We start from the raw sequence: 18,152 nt of genomic DNA on the forward strand, positions 1-18,152 counted from the left end.
CCACATTCAAATATATAACTCAGGGATGTCAATTACATTTTACTCCCCGATAAAAAGAGAGACCTGAGGAAAACAGTTGCCTTTGCCCTTCTGCTGTATTTCAACCGTGAGAAGAAAGCCAAGAAAATCAGGGAGGTGTTGACCCTAAGCCCTGACACTGTTGAGCTATCTGTCCACCTCTTGTTACATGACTTAATAAAACTCTATTGCTTAACACTACTTTGTGGTCAGATATTCATTACTCAAAGCAGAAGGCACCCTGACATGAAGGAACAGGGGAGAAGAAAGAAACTTCCAGGGACCTTCTCTGAAAAACTTGACTATAATCTGGCAAAACAAACAAACAACAACAAAAAAAAACAGCCTCTTTCTATGCATCTTTGCCATCCCTTCCCCCACCCCCAACTTTTCTCTTGCTACTTCAGGACCCAGCAAATAGAAAGGGGTTGTGTCGGTTTGAGTGTATTGTGTCCCCCAAATGCCATTATCTTTGTGGTCTTGTGTGGGGCAGACATTTTTGGTGCTGGTTAGATTTGCTTGGAATGTGCCCCACTCAGCTGTGGGTAATGATCATTTCGATGAGATGTTCCCATGGAGGCGTGGCCCCACCCATTCGGGGTGGGCCTTGATCAGTGGAGCTATATAAATGAGCCGACTCAGAGAGAGGAAACTAAGAGAGTGCAGCTGGGAGTGATGTTTTTGAAGAGGAGCAAGCTTGCTAGAGAGGAACGTCCTGGGAGAAAGCTGTTTTGAGGCCGGAGCTTTGGAGCAGACGCCGGCTGCCTTCCTAGCTAGCAGAGGTTTTCTGGACGTCATTGGCCATCCTCCGGTGAAGGTGCCCGATTGCTGATGTGTTGTCTTGGACGCTTTGTGGCCTTAAGACTGTAACTGTGTAGTGAAATAAACCCCCGTTTTATAAAAGCCTATCTATCTCTGGTGTTTTGCATTCTGCAGCACTAGCAAACTAAAACAGGGGTCAATAAATGACTGCAGAGTGGCCTTGTAACCAACCCAGTGAGAACACATTAATAAGAAGTAGTTTCATATCTTTAAAATGTTTCATGTGACCATTTTGTTCTATGCTCACAATTTCCCTAAGCTGGGGAGGGCAGCATCCATTTGCCTTTTTTTTTTTGTCAACAGGTATAATGAAGTATAATTTATATACCATGAAATTCACCTATTTGAAGTATACAGTTTGATGAGAGTTTTAATAAATTTATACAGTTGTATGATCATCACTACAATACAGTTTCAGAACTCTTCCACATCACCCCAGCTATGCTGTTTAATGAGTAAGGCATTAGACACAGAATTACCTGGAAAGCGCCAGAAAAGGGGGAATTTTAACTACCATCTCCATGAAGCAGCATGTCTCACCCCTTTTTGGGTTCCCAGAACCTGACACAATACTCCCACTCAATGTCTCTTGGTGATCCCCAAGTGAAACTTAAAAGGTAGAGGAACATTTGAGGGGCAGCATGGTAGGAGGAGAGGATTCTGGTCCAGGAGTCAGGACACTTGAGACTGGGTTCTAGGTGCAGCTGGGCATTACCAAGCATGTGATCCTAGGAAACCACATTGCAGCTGGGGACCTTGGTGTCAACTATAAAATGAAGGGCTGGGCAAGGACAGGCAAGATGACAGTTTGATTAACTTCCAAAATTTCTTTAGAACACTTTAGAACACTTTTAAACTTACTCCAGAACTCCAATATACAGTCACTAAAAACAGCACTGCTCTGTTTAAATTGGAGAGTAGGGCTGTTCCATCTCCCACCCAGGTCCCCAAAATTATCTCAGTGAAATTCTGGGGACTCCAAGGCACACACTGGGCTCGATCTAAGTTCCTGCCAATTCTACCATTTGACGACTCTCATCATAGACACTATAACCCAGAACTCCTGACCCAAAATGTCAACCATTAGCCTCACATCTTAATTTATTATAATATATTTTAAAATAAGATTTTTACTTATAAGGCATTTGGTCCTAATTCAGCAGTATTGGAAAATAAAAACATTATGCTGGTTTGGGTGCACCAATGGTTTTAAGATGCTCAAAAACAAATGTATATGCAAAAAGGAAAATTATTAACTCTGAGACTATGATTTTAATTTTACACTATATGAAACAAAGATGTTCCTTACTTCAATCCATACATTTGTTGAGAACCACCATGAGAAAGATTGCCATCAGAGCCTGCAATATACATGTAAATCCAATCACCCTCTCACACCCTCACAAGGAATGGCAATCTAACCTCTGGGGAAAGGCAAGGAGAGAGTAATGACAGGAAGAAAAGGCAAACACACGAATAAACATAGAATAACTGTAAATACTGTTGTGGTGTTTTCAGAGAAAGGCAAGATTACATTCAAAAGAGGGTTCACAAAAGAGGAGGCATTTGATAGGTCTTGAAAGAAGAGTAAAATTCCAAACCCTTTTTGGATCTGGGAAGATTATAAATTTTAAATAAGTAGCAGACAGAGATGGAGAGAAAGGGAATGAAATTAATTTTCAAAGGTAGGCATTTTCCATCTATTCATCAATTAGATGAATTTAATTAGTCTGAGATCAAATACGCATGAATACACACACACATAAAGAGGAAAAGGCACAATTTATACAGTGATTGAGATTATTTTGTCTCCATTTTTCTTTAGAAGGATTTTGAAAGCCTAATGAATTAGCATAAGACTTAAATCCTAACTCAGTTCTTGGGCTTTTTTTGCTTGGAATCGTTCAAACATGCAGGGAAATTGGTGCGTACAATATCAGAAGGTTCAAGGATTCAAGGAGCCTGAAGCCCTGGCCTGGTGCCCAGATCAAGAGCCCCTGTGCTAATGATTGGCTTTCAAATTTTAAGAAACTTGCTACATTAAAACCACCAAGAAGTCCAGTTATGATTCAGCCCTCACCCCAAATTATTTCAATCTCTAAACTTCTAAACATTTACATGAGATTAAAAACAGACTGTTTCAGGAATTGAACTCACATGCCCATATCACATGACTCCCTTCAGCTGGTTTTATAATCCATTCATATAAAAAACAAAAATCTAAACCAAAACAACCCTTGGCTAAAAAAAAAAAATAAAAGCAGAATAGCAAGCAGATCTCTCTCTCTCTCTGTTTCTGTATTGCTCCGTCCCTCTGTAGATGTCTCTTTTTCACACACACACATGGGAATAACAATAAATTCAGGACAACACTAGGGCTCAATGTTATGAAACAAAGATCAAAACCCCATGTGTCAGTCAGACCCTGAGAGGCAACCTTCCAGGGCTTTCAGCAGGGATGGAAAGTATCAGGTCACACTTAGAACTGAAGTTTTCTTTTCCTTTGGGACACTAGAACAACAGTATCAGGCTCAGTGAAGTCTACTTTCACCAACATCATAGTTCTTAATTCTTTCTTTAAACTGACAAACATCATCTGCAACACTATTGGTTCACAGTCCCTTATACAGAATCACTGGGGTCAGAATTTTTCGGATTTTAGATTTTAGAAAGGAAATATATTGCACATACCATATTATCTGTAACCTCCCTAGTTGGGGTCTGGGTATACACCGATCATCAAATGTATTAAAATTTCTACAGCAAATGGATGACTAGTCACCCTAAGAGGGCTAAATAAAGACTACATAAAGATGCATGTCAGCCCAGAACAAATTCTGCCACTCCATAAGTAAATAAAACATTTTAGCTTTCAGAGCTTTTGTATTTTGGAATTGCATATAAGGGTGTGGACATCTCTTATGCTCTGGGGAAAGGAAGAGAAGAGATGAAGCGAAATAAGACTAAGGTCTAGTTCTCAAAGAATTTATGGGCAAGGTAAGGATATAGGCACATCTACAAACAGCTCCAAATGAGGCCACAGTGAGGAGAGGGTGAGAGTGATGCATCTGGCTAAAGTATCAGAGCATCAGAGATGGGGAAATTGCTTCCACACCAAGAGACTCAGGATCCCTTCTTGGAGAAGTAAATGGTACTGGGCTATGTCAGATGTTCTAGGACTTTAACTCAAGAAGTAGGAGCGGGGGTGAGAAGAAATATTTGCTAAGCTTGGAGTAGTGTGTCCCAACTACTCCCTGTGATGAGAATTATGAGGAGCACGTGTTGATTCTATTCCTTTACCAGACCCCTTCATTGGGGTCTGAATCCACAGATCTGAGGGGGGCACAGGAATCCATCTACTAACCAAACACCCTGGCTGATTCTCATCGTGGGGGAAGCTGAAAACACACTGATCTATGGTAGCAGCCCTCACACTGGAGCATGCATCAGCATCACCTGGAGAGCTTGTGACAGCACAGATGGCTGGGCCCCACCCCAGAGCATCTGGTTTGGTAGGTCTGAGGCATGCCTGGGAATTGGCCTTTCTAACAAGTTCCCCATTGATGCAGAAGCTGCTAGTCCTGGGCCCACACTTTGAGAACCACTGATCTAGGGAATGGTATTAGCAAAAGTTCAATGCTAGGGAGGAGCAAGACAACTGTGGGGACCTGGAGAGTGGACCGGTGTGGTGGTGGTGTTGAGGGTGGGTGCTCTGTATGATCTATTTAGACTAGAAGTTGAGTTTTGGGTCATTCTGAGGATCCAGGGCTAGGGGAGAGGGAGAAGTACATACTAGACTTGCCATTTATTCAATAAATGTTAACTGAGTGTCCACTGTGCGCCAGGCAGTAAGACATGGCAGTGCCTTCATGGAGCTTACTAGAGTCTACACCAGTGGTTCACAACCTGGGCACTCTTCCCCTCTCCTCTGTCAGGGGGCATTTGGCAATGTCTGGGGACATTTTTGATTGCCACAACTGGGGCAGTGCTACTGGTATCTAGTGGGTAAAAGGCAGGGATACTGAGAAACATGCTACAATACACAAGAGAGCCCCTCAGCACAGAGAATGACCTGACCCCAAATGTCAATAGTGCCGAGGTGGAGAAATCTTGGTCTTCCTTTAAATTCAGATAAGGAAACGAAACTCAATGTATGTGTCACTCTGTTAACTCCAATCTAACACCTTCCTTTATTAAGATGCTAGCTTCAACTCAAAATCACTACTGCCTTTGGTCTTAGTCGCTGCTGTGAATTTGACTTTCAAATTATTTCACAAGTATTAATTATGATACCTTCTACTCTTTCACTTTAAAAATGGAAATTTTTTTTTAAAAAGAGGAAATAAAAATCTGACAGACGAAACCTTTCTGTCCTCTACTATGGATCAGAGGCCTGATCACTGCTCTTCTCAAGGGCACTTTCTTCTGCTCAAATGAGGGAAAGCTCTGAGAGTCTTTGGGAGAAAGGAAATCCACTAGGATAACAAAAGAAAGAGTTCACTTGTTTCCTCCCAGAGAACTGGATTTGCAGTCCAGATCTTCAGCAACCTAGGTAGGCTGGAGACCATCAGGGCAAGGACCCCATTCTGAATCCAGACCACCTAAGGAGAGGTGCTTCCTAGGAAGGAGGACCCCTGGGTTATCTAGCATGCAGCTTTAGCACACAGCAGGTGTGGAAGCATGAAAGCAGTGAGTAGGAAACATGTATCAAACTGGATATGCCCAAATTCCCAGGCCCAAGAACAGGTGAGCAAAACCACCCAGCATGGAAAATTATAAGGGAGTTCCAAGGTATATATCATGAGGCTGAGGAAAAAGCAACATAAGGGAGTTGACCCCCTTTTTTCTGCTATTTAAACCTGTGGAGAGAAAGTAAAAATTAACCTGGACTGAGAAGGTAAAAATCTGCCCAGCCATTCCTCAGGCTGGGATAAGAGACACAGCAACAGCCAGCTACAAAGTGAACATTTCTCCCAAGGATGAGCTGCATCTGGAAAGGTGTCATAATAACCCCATTCTTTGAGTGACTACTACTTTCTTACTCACTGAGAAAGTCTGGCCTCTAAAATCGCAGACAATCAGAAATTTTGCTTTTTAGAGTTCTATAAGTAAAATGAAATTTCCCACTCTTGCCTGAAGAAACAAAGTCCCTTTGACACAGAGAGGCAGCCTTGATTTCCAACTCAAGTGCAGGGCCTCAGATCAGGGGTTTCTAGATATAACATTGCACATCTGTCTAAACTTGGTGGTCTCCAAAGAAACAGGACCTGGGTCCAATTCCAAGTGCAGACCTGAGGCTGAACTCCTTATACAGAGCCCTGCTCTGCTTTCAGCCAATCAAAACACTGCTTCATTTAAATTTCACCAAACTCCACTCTTCCTCAAAACTTATAACCACTCTTTTTTCTTTTATTTGGTGAAACACCCCACAGTTCCACTGATGTCCAGTCTCCCTTGCTGCAATGAGCCAATGAACCTGACACTGGTCCCTGATGGTCTCAGGCTGACTGGACCAGAAGAGAGGCTAGAAAGAACAAAGGGCCTGTCAAGCCCCAAGGGAACCCTGGCAACCACTGCTAACTACTCAGAAACTGGAAATAGGCTCACAGGTCTCATGTGAACAAAAGTGTCTTTTTCTTCCTAACAACTGTGAGCTTGGAAAAGGGGCCCCATGGCTAATACTATGCTTTTAAAAATCTCTGTCCAATGTAGAGCCCAATAAATTGTAAACCATCAACAATTGTTCATTTACTTAACCGACATTTCTTATGTGCCTTCTGAGTCCATGGCACTTTTCTAGGCTGTGTGGTGGGTACAGAGAGTAGAAGATACAGCCTCCACCTCAGGGGACCAATGATCTAATTATAGCCACAAGGCACAACGCGTCACCATTATGGAGGACAATTCCCAAGAAGCAAGTTGATGGACAAACTGATCATACAGGTGGTAGAAGTGTCCCCTTACAAAGTGAGGTGAGGCAGGGAGTTTAGCATTTGCAACCAGCCATAATTTATTCAGAAGCCTGATGTGCCCTTGTACAAATTCTGTCAAGGAGTTTTTTTTTAACCCACCTGCTCAACTGGTCTTCTGAATCTATAAGACAAAACTATTTGTTCAGAAAGATACTAAATAGCTCTTTCGTCAGGCTACTTTTCTATCCCATGAGCATCAATTGTAATAAAAAGAGGAAAACTCCAGATGTGGTGAGCTGGAGGAACCTCAGGGCATTTCATTATGAATCTTTAGACAATTTTCTCTTGTTATGAAAATTATGGCAATCTGTTCCCCAGCATATGTTTCATATGAATTTCAATATCATAAAAGCTTTCTGGGGGGTGGGAGGTGGGGGGTGAAGGATAATGTTACTTATTTAAATAAATCCTGATCAGATGAGTTTCACTTTCACTCAGAAAATACCAATTCTCACGAACACTGAATCATCGTGGAACTCTTTATCCTGTCGTGTGCTTGTATTTTAGCATGCTAAGGAGACAGCTGAGCAAGAAAGGGCTTCCCTCCTCTGTACTGCTAGGCAATCTGTGTCATAGGTTTGTCTTCCAACAAGGAGGAGAAAGGAAAGTGGCTGCTCTTCTCCCATTTCTACCTGGCATGCACTCTGTTTCCTTCCACATGAACACAAGTGTCCCACCGAAATCCTGCAGCAGTAAAATGCTCCAAATAGAGGGGGCTTTCTAAGTGAACTAGGTGCCATATGGAATTCATGGGAGAAGACTACTCCAGAATTTGCTCTTTACAATGAAAACCACAAGAATGTGTGGAGTGAGATTAAACTGCAGAAACTGTTGCTCTGGAAGTTCATGAAAAATGTGTGTTAATAAATATCCCTCAAGGCTTCTCTGACAATTCTTGCATATAGTGATAATTCTCCTTCCTAGTCTACCACTCACTTACATATATGCTCACATCTATACCCAGTAACATGTCTCATATTCCTATCTAATTGCTCACATCTTCCTCTGGTCTCTCCCATCCTGCTGCTCAATTTTTTGAATGCAGAAACTTTTACTCTGAATTTGAAAGCTTTTAGGATTGAATAAGAGGATGAAGAGGCTGGGAGAAACCTCAGGGATTATCTTTAGTACAACCCCGACTTCACGGACAATGGAGACAATGAGGAGGAAGACCAGAGAAATGAAATTATTTGCCCAAGGTTACATGGCTTGCTAAAAGAGAACTGGTCCTAGAATTCATGCTTCCTAACTGTCAGGCCAAAACATACCACCCAACCTCTGGAAAACCACATTCTTCATTCACAACATGCCACCACCACTACCACCACCACCATGAGGCTTCCAGAGGACATGGATACTTGTAGGGCTGAATGAGGCTCGAGGTAGAGCCAGGATTCTCCCACATGCTTAAGGGAGTGGAGCATCCCAGGGAGTCATCTTAGACCTCAGAATTACTCTAAAACTACCCTGTTCAATTTGGTAGCCAATGTGGCTACTGAGCAGTTGAAATGTGGCTAGTCCAACATAAGATATGTCATAAAGTATAAAATGCACACTGGATTTCAAAGATTTCGTATGGAAGAAAAGAATGAAAATATCTCATTTAATAATTTTATATTGATTACATATTGATAAAATATTTTGGACATGTTGAGTTAAATGAAATGTATTATTAAAATTAATTTTAATGTGGCTTCTAGAAAGTTTTAAATTACATTACATATATGCCTCACCTAATATTTCTCTCAGACAATGCTGCTCTAAAACACACCAATCCTTCCCAAAAGACTTGGGCTTCCTGCCTGCAGACATTACAGAGGGTAAACAAAGAGCAAGCATCTGGGCCAAGCTTTTATCCTAAGGCCAGTCCTGAGACCTAAGGATCAGTTACTTAACCATTCCCTCCTGCAGACCGTCCTGTTTTATGTCACATCCTACAAGCAATGCTCTGGTCCCTCCCACTTGGCCTCCCCAAAAAGCAACTGACAATTCACCCAAGGGCTTATTTACTCTGTATAGAGCTGACCAACCTACAAGAACTTTCCCTTTCACTTCTCTTGAAACTCCTTTTCATTAATAATTCTCTGCTTCTCAGATTATTTCTGAAAATCAAGAATCAAGTTGGTGAAGGCCACTGGTTGTCACACATGTCCCGAGGACACCTGTCCTCGGGACCACAATCCAACTACCTTTGAGGTTTGATGCACCTTCCCCTTTTCCTTCTCCTGCCTATTTTCCACTCCACTCATCCAAACAACTTTTCTAAAAATGTTCTCATCTATAGAATTAATAGCTGTAACTACAGAATGAGCAGTTTGAATGATTGGAAGGAAATGCTACTGACCAACAAGGGAAATATTTTCAGAAGGGTTAGTTTAACTTTTAGTTCTTTAAAAAAATTTTTTTTCAGGACTCTTCAAGAATCTTAAAGATTTTGTTGCCTAAAGGTAGGCTTAGCATGATAACCCTATAACCTACATGAATAAACACAGGTCTAGTTTCTCCTTTGGAACATTTACAAGTTAAGAACACTGGTTCTCAAAGGGTAGGCCCCAGACCAATTGTTAGAAAACAATTTTTCAGGCTCCACTCCAAACCTACTGACTCAGAAATCTGAGGGTAGAGCCCAGCAACCTAGATTTTAACCAGCCCTCATGGTGATGCTGATGCACACTCAAGTTTGAGAACCATGGAACTAGAGCATTAGACTAGTGGGCTTTCTGCCCATTATGCTGAGACAGACTAGACCACTAACAGATGGAAGGCATGTAGACTTCATCATAGCTTTAACTGTTAACAGAGCTCTAGCATCTGCATCTGCCATCCATGAATTTATCTAAACAACCTGAGCCATCATTTTGGGCTTGGCAAGTCCCATAAGTTCATTTTCTTCTAAGGAAATACTCTTATTTGCTTTCAAAATGACCTATTTTGCACTGCAGAAGGAGCCCCTGGTATGTCATTTTGTAATTAAATGAGTAAATCTATGCGTGCCTTTATGCTTATTCTAACTCTATCTGTGTTAGATATCTTCTCTCAATCTTTGGCTCTCCAAACTGATTTTAGCAGTCTGTCTACATTATCCACATATGGAAATCTTAAACTGAAAAATAACATAAAATAAAATAAAAGAAGGAACTTGAAGTTACTTGTTTCCGGGAAGAGACACACTGGAACACATTCAGAATGATTCAGTCATTAGAAGAAGGACTAAAGGAATTGTAGGAATGCCAGGTTTAGCAACTACAAATCCATGAAGCCCAGTTCAATTTGAATTTCAGATAAACAATGAATAATTTTTTCATCTAAGTATGTCCCAAGCAATATCTGTTGTTTATCTGAAATTCAAATTGAACTGGGCATCCTGTATTTTATCTGGCAACTCTAGAATTAGGAATACTGACCTTTGGGAGTATTCTGGGGAGACAACTGCCTTCAAATACTTAAAAGGTTCTTATGAGAAAAATGGGCCAATATTAATATAAACCCAGAGAATAGAAGCCATAAGTAAAAATGACAGGAAAAAGCGTATTCTTCACAGTAGAAGAAAGAAATGTCTAAAAAGTTTGAGTCATCCAAAGACTGTGAGTGGCCCTGGTAATGGCTTGGCAAAAACTTCCCTATCTCTGGAGATATTCAAGCAGAGATGTGCTGAGGATGCTTGGGGGAAGTCAAGGGAAGGTAGACTTGGTTGAATCATTAGGCTTAAAGATGTAGAAGGCCCTTCTGACCTGAAGCCTGTGAATCCCTAAATTGCTCGAGTTGCCATTCTCCAGAATTTTTCTGTCACCTGAACTATGCAAAGTACTATGGGAATATACAGATAAACCTTAGCTCTGCACATGGGTGAAATAAATAAGGCAGGAAAGAACCATGTCCCATAAAGGCGAAAATCCCAAGAAAGTTCTGAATCTAACTTGTGCCCACCCTACTGAAAAGGACTCTAAACACATTTGTATCCATTTTTTTTTCTGATATGTTTAATAAAGCTATCAAGATTATGTATATTTCAAAAGCATTTCAATTACTGGAAAGCCCTTAACTGCTTTCAAATGTAAAATGGATAAATAAGGAAACTTACTCTTTGTCCTGCTGTCCATTTCTGTTTTTGGCGGCTCTTGAGTTGCTGTAGTTGGAGGTACCTTCTTCCCAATAGTCTGGGGGTAGAAAAAGATGATTTTACTTATCAAGATGATTCTCTCCATTAAGAAAAGGAATCAAACCAAGATCATAAAAACAAAATGCTCAAAGCAGGTTCTAAAAACCAGATGTGCACATTTTTTCACTGTTCTGTGTATTGGCTGACATTTTATAATAGTTCTGAACCTCAATGACAGACAAGCCAGAAAACTAAGTAAAAAGGGCTTTTATCTCTGTTCTTACTATCTTTTATTCCTTTTCTTCCTTGATGTTCATATTAAAAGGTTAATTATTTTTAGCAGAGAAAAAATAATTTCCCTTCATTCTATGAGAAGCTGAGGTAGTGCCTAACCCTATGGAGGCACAGTGCCTCGCCCTCAGGAGGTGCTCAAAAGTATCTGCAGAGTGGAAGAATGGAAGTAAGAAGGAAGGAATAAAAAGACAGAAAGCAGGAAGGGATAAAGATATGGAGGGCCAGAAGGACAGATGAACAGGTAGAAAAGCCAGGTTGGCCAGGGCAACTGTGCCTTATTGCACCTTCTTCCAGCCACCTACAATTCAACTGAGCTCACAGGTTATAAATGAATACACTTATGTCCTCGGGGGCAGGTCCCATGACCACACTCATGTTCTCCAGGACAGGTCCAGCGAATACACTCCTGTCCTCTAGGACAGGTCCAGGTGCCCCAAAGGTGAAAATAAGCAGCTCCCTTCCCACCAGTCTTCAAACCCTCTAGGGCGTTGAAAAGTTCAACTGACTACTTAAAAGAAAAAAGATCATGAGTTTGTTTTGAGTTTATTTGCTTTCTTTTATTTTTTTTCATATGAAGCTAATTCTATTATTGTTCACTATTCACCACCCATAGAGAAGACTGGATGCTGTCTCTGCCTAAAGATTTTCCTGATTACTCAGGCCACTCAGCAGCTCAAAACACACACACACACACCACACACACAAAACGGTTCCAAAAGTGAGGCCTGTTCTCACTCCTCTCCTTTGTTACCACATTTGTGTAATCATGATTAACGCCTGAAGACAGTGTCTAGTGACACCACGGAAACAGCTGTCAAAATCAAATAGTGGGTAAATCGACTTGGCCAACAATGAAGGGTTTCACGAGGGAGAAATCCCCAAATATATCTGCCCCTTGAACGCATGAAGAGGGATGAACCACAGAATTCAAAAACTGGCATGGTGGAGTTTTTCTTCAAACCGAACTGATTCACTAGTTTTTAATGTGAAAAAGTTCTTCATGCTTCAAATGTAGAAACCAACATTAAGTATGAATAAATCACAGAAAGGGGATAAGCTAAATCAAATTCTCAGCCCTTCATGAATTTTTAAAACATTTGTAAGAGAGAGCCTTTACATTTTACGCGGTGACATTTTTATTTAGTGCTGCGGGGCATTCTATATTGGATAAAAAATGAAACCCAAAATACTATTCTGCCCTTCAACTGCCGTTAAGTACTCAAATGAATAACATTTCATGATTCCAGGGAAACATCAGGGTGGAAAAATGTTTGATGTTATTCTGCCATAAGGTCAAATTTGATGAAAAGCTGTTCTCAGTATTATCTTGAAAAACCAGGTATTGACAGTAAAGATAGAAGCCCTCAAAGTGTCATTCACATTCCTTTCCTCACTTCTAACAGCATCCCCGCCAATCTCTGTTCTTCCCTTTCAGGAACCAAAATAAAGCATCATCATTGCTAATATATTAGGAAGAAGAAAATAAAAACAACATATACTTTGATTATCACTGACAGAGAAGATCGAAACTGGGAAACGCAATAGGGAAACACCATTCCCAAGCTGAACTTTGCTTTCCTGAAAAAACTTGAGCTTTAAAGCTAGATGCCTTCCTTTAGAGAAACTTTCAAGAGTTATCTATTCTTATAACTTCCCCTTATTCAGTAGCAAAAGAAAGTTTGCCCATTGTTTCCGAAGTCCCAGTTCACCAGTCCATCCGAGCTAACAGACGTCAAAAAATAAAAGGCCACCCGTCGAATACACTTACTTCTGTTCAGGAAGACATGGAAAAGCGAAGTGTAATCTGTTGTTTCTCCTCACTATTTGAGAAAATCCAGCACACTGGCCTCTGAGTGGATTCCAGCAACAGAGGTGATTGTGAAGCTGACACCAAGGGCCATCATCTGGGGGGTGTGGGGACCTTAATTCCTTCCTTCTTTTTCATGGGCCATGATTAAAAGTCAAGAGGAAGGACAGTTCCCCTGCCTCCCACCCTGGTTCTACAGGGGTTCCAGAGGTAGAAGTTGTTCAGGTGTTTCTCTCTGCTCTAGGTCCTAGACTCAGAGAAGTGTGGTCCTCGGCCAGCAGCAGCAGCAGCAGCACCTGGGGACTTATTAATCAAGCAAATTCCCAGGCTCTACCCAAGACTTTCTGAATCAGAAACTCTGGGGATGGTGCTCAACAGTGTGTTTGAACAGACACTCCACGGGATTCCAATGCACACTCAAGTTTGAGAGCCACTGGCTGGCTGGTGGCAGGCTTTCCATTACTATAAACTATGCACTTTTTCCGGGATTAAAAACTTCAGTGCCTATTCTAATACCTAGATAAATTATAAAATGTCTTTTTCACTCTTTTCTTCCACTTTTTTTCTTTTCTTCCTTTCACCTAACTCCTTCCATCTTCTTCATTCTCACCGGTATGAACGTGGTATAAGAAGTCATGGTTACTAAATGAGTCAGATTAGAGAGGAACTTCAGTTTACTAGAGCAGTCAATGTGACAACATCACTGAAGGAAAAAAGGGGTTATCATAGGGCGGCCTTGCTGAAAGGAAAGGAGGATGGACCAACAGATAGACAGATGGTTTTGAACTGAAAATGGAAGGCTGTATCTAGCCTCTCTGGGTTCAGACGATCTCAAAGGCCAGGTGGGCAAAGTCCCATGATGGACTAACCTTCAGGGACAGCAAAGCCCTGCTGTTCCTTCCCACTGGTCCCACTACTGGCATTTTCAGTGGGACACTTCTTTGTTGTAGAAGACTGTTCCACACACTAGCAGATGTTTAGCAACCCCGGTCCCTGCTAAAAGCCTGCAGGGTTCCCCATCGTGTCCACCCAACCCCTCTCCCACACCCTTCCAAACACCCTTAGCTGAGAGCCCCTAGGCCCTGTACAGTTGAACCCTGCCCTTCCTTCTAGATATGAGAACAAAGACAAAGGGCAGTGAATTACAGCTTTCCAATCAGTCTTCCCCCTACCTCTGAAAACACCTTTGGTCCACTGGGCAGTAGGTGAACAGAATCCCAAATTTTTAAGGGTTAGCATCATGAAAGCCACGTCTAGCTCCAGTACACACACAGGCCACATACAGTTGAATGTCAGCCATGATGCAGGCTTACATGGATAGAAAAACCAGGGAATCACACCCATACATCTCTCATCCACCTAGCAAGCAGCAAAGGATGCTAGGCTTGTGACAGCTGTGGAAGCAGATTCAGGATCCCTGCTTGTGGCTTCCCGGGCAGAATACTGAGTTGCTGCATGCCTGGGTGCACTAAGGAAGATCACTTAGCCAGAACAAGCCCAGCCACACACTTAGATGCTGTGCTGACACTGCACAGGACACAATTTGTTCACCTTCCATGAGATCTGCTCACAGGCCCATTTTCCATTTGCCTCTTGAAGGAAGAGACATTCAGGGGCTCTTCTCCATAGCTCAAGCCAACATTGCCTCTTCCCTTCTGTGTTGTGACTAAGGAGAACCTAGTACATGCATCCACATTAGTCTGTTGGCTTGTCTACGAAACTCATAAACACTGCTTGGTCTGGCAAGGATGCATGTCTATAGCTGAGAGTTCTACAAATAGACCATGGCTATGGATCTACTTCAACAACCAATGATACCAAGTTGGTGTCAAGCCTCATCTCTCCTACCACATCCCAATCTTCATTTAAAACCTGATAATTTTTTAAATAAATAATTCAGAACACTCATTTCTTTGATATTTACTAAAAGAAGTACCTGTCCCTTTAGCTCTCTTGCTAAAAGGATTAAAGCAATGTTTTGGGGTTCTTCTGTACAATGGAAGCATCACCTCTACTCCCGGCTCGCCACCAATATGATTCTGTTGCGGGGGAGGGGTGAGTAATTTTTTTTCTTTACTGTGACCAAATGAAGAGACCAATATTTTTAGTAAAGAAAATCACTGGATCCCAATCCAGTGGAATCCAGCCTCCTAATGACTACTGTTCCTGTTTGTGACTACTGGAGCTTGAGACCAGGATCCTGCTCAAATTGACAGTACAAAAATCACTCCTCTGACTTTATTCAAATTCAGATGCACACCCCTTTGAGTGTAAAAAGTTTCTTATGATGGGACAATTCTAAGGAGAAGAAAGTTTAAGTCCTATCTCTGGAGGTCTCCTCCCCGAGAACACCATACACTACTCTTCCATCACAAAGGCAACCAGGTTTGATGAGTCAAGGGAGGAGGGAGAAAGCACCCTGAATTCGAGCAGCTGGCAAAGCCCCCTGTCGGTAGGCCAGGATTTCTGATCGCTATTCTAGAAGGTGGCGATATTCTGAGACGTCATACGTAGATGTTACTCAAGAGTTCACACAAAGCTAAACACAAAAGATGAATTTTAAAACAGCTGGTAAAACAGAAAATAAAGGATGGCTCTTTGAAGGCATTCCTTTCACAACACTGACATCTGACAATACTCCTCCCCTTCCTGTTCACATTCAGATTTATTAGTGCCTGTTCGACAGGAAGCAGAAAAGCAGAGGAAAAGACAGGGGGTGACGATAGAAGATGGCGGCATAGAGAGGAGTGGAAGCTAAGTAGTCCCCCTGGAACAACTACAAAAAAACCAGAAACAACTAGTAAATAATCCAGAATAACTGTGGGGGGACAAACGAGACATCCATTCATCATACACCAACCTGAATTGGGAGGAATGCCCGAGAACACAGCATAAAATCTGTAAGTAAAACCTGCGGAACCAGGTCGGGAGACCCCCTCCCCCATAGCCCGAGCTGCAGAGCCGCGTGGTGCCAGAGAGAAGCTCTCTCCCAGCAAGCGAATACAGCTCAGCTGAGCTCCAACTGGGGTTTTAAGTAGCGAGTGTGAACTGCTCACTACAGGTACGCATCCCCAAAAAACAGACAGAGGCTTTGGGTGATGACTGACCTGGGAGAGCCAGAGGGTTGCCTTGGACTGGGTCTGAACGGGACTATCTGTTTCTTTTTTGGCTCAGTGGAGAAAGCCCCAGTCGTTTTCAGTTTCCAGGGCTGTGACTCCGGGAAGGGTGGAGACAGCACAAGCAGAGAGCGAGACCATTGAAATGCTAATGACCTCCACCTGAGGGGTCTGTCTTCTCTAGGAGGAAAGGGGTGGGGCCCTTTCCATTCAGAACCAGACCCCAGAGCCTGGGGGAACACGGCCACACCTCCTCACACCAGTCAAGAATTATAGGCTAACAGGTGTCACCTGCTGGGCAGAAAAGCACAGTGACCCGAGGCATCAAAGGGTGGAGCAATTTTCTAAGACACACCCTCAGGGAAACCAGATACTGAATATTTCTTCCCTCTGGGACCTGAGCCTGTTCTGGTCTGGGAAAACCTGATTTGGATAACCAAGGAAACCATGCCTAGACAACAGAAAATTACAACCTACACTAAGAAAAACAAAGTTATGGCCCAGTCAAAGGAACAAACGTACACTTCAACTGAGATACAGGAATTTAAACAACTAATGCTAAATCAATTCAAAAAGTTTAGAGAAGATATTGCAAAAGAGATAGAGGCTGTAAAGGAAGCACTGGGCATGTATACGGCAGAAATCAAAAGTTCAAAAAACCTACTAGTAGAATCTATGGAAATGAAAGGCACAACACAAGAGATGAAAGACACAACGGAAACATACAACAGCAGATCTCAAGAGGCAGAAGAAAACACTCAGGAACTGGAGAACAAAACACCTGAAAGCCTACACGCAAAGGAGCAGATGGAGAAAAGAATGAAAAAATATGAGCAACGTCTCCGGGAACTCAAGGATGAAACAAAGTACAATAATGTACGTATCATTGGTGTCCCAGAAGGAGAAGAGAAGGGAAAGGGGGCAGAAGCAATAATAGAGGAAATAATTAATGAAAATTTCCCATCTCTTATGAAAGACATAAAATTACAGATCCAAGAAGCGCAGCGTACTCCAAACAGAAGAGATATGAAGAGGCCTACGCCAAGACACTTAATAATCAGATTATCAAATGTCAAAGACAAAGAGAGAATCCTGAAAGCAGCAAGAGAAAAGCAATCCATCACATACAAAGGAAGCTTAATAAGACTATGTGCGGATCTCTCAGCAGAAACCATGGAGGCAAGAAGGAAGTGGTGTGATATATTTAAGGTACTGAAAGAGAAAAACCACCAACCAAGAATCCTGTATCCAGCAAAGCTGTCCTTCAAATATGAGGGAGAGCTCAAAATATTTTCTGACAAACAGACAATGAGAGACTTTGTGAACAAGACACCTGCCCTACAGGAAATACTAAAGGGAGCACTACAGGGTGATAGAAGACAGGAGTGTGTGGTTTGGAACACAATTTTGGGAGATGGTAACACAACAATGTAAGTACACTGAACAAAGGTAACTATGAATACAGTTGAGAGAGGAAGATGGGGAGCATGTGAGACACCACAAGAAAGGAGGAAAGATAACGACTGGGACTGTGTAACTTGGTGAAATCTAGAATATTCAACAATTGTGATAAAATGTACAAATATGTTCTTTTATGAGGGAGAACAAGCAAATGTCAACCTTGCAAGGTGTTAAAAATGGGGAGGCATTGGGGGAGGGATGCAATCAGCATAAACTAGAGACTGTAACTAATAGAATCATTGTATTATGCTTCCTTTAATGTAACAAAGGTGATATACCAAGGTGAATGCAGATAAGAGGGGGGGATAGGGGAGGCATGTTAGACACTTGACATTGGTGGTATTGTCTGATTCTTTATTCTACTTTGATTTAAGGTTATTTTTCCTTTTGCTGCTTCCTAGCTGTCATTTTTTTGTTTCCTCTTTCTTTTGTCTCTCTACCTTCTATGACTCTCCCTCCTGCCTTGTGGGAGAAATGTAGATGCTCTTGCTTAGTATGAGCAGAATGTTCAATTAGGATGAACTTAAATGTTTGGAAATGAACAGGGGTGTTGGTAGCAAGAT

General features: G+C 41.9%; 1 protein-coding gene across 7 annotated transcripts in view; it reads right to left on the bottom strand.

The window, feature by feature from the left end:
- Window positions 1-18,152, bottom strand: part of SH3KBP1 (SH3 domain containing kinase binding protein 1) — a 411,078-nt gene that overhangs the window by 135,261 nt on the left and 257,665 nt on the right. For all 7 annotated transcript variants that reach the window (XM_037821532.1, XM_037821528.1, XM_037821529.1 and 4 more), the window contains one exon: window positions 10,894-10,969. In XM_037821532.1, coding sequence (XP_037677460.1) covers window positions 10,894-10,969 — 76 coding nt within the window. The remainder of the gene's footprint in view (window positions 1-10,893; window positions 10,970-18,152) is intronic.

This window comes from Choloepus didactylus, chromosome X, assembly GCF_015220235.1.
Source record: "Choloepus didactylus isolate mChoDid1 chromosome X, mChoDid1.pri, whole genome shotgun sequence".
NCBI lineage: Eukaryota > Metazoa > Chordata > Mammalia > Pilosa > Megalonychidae > Choloepus > Choloepus didactylus.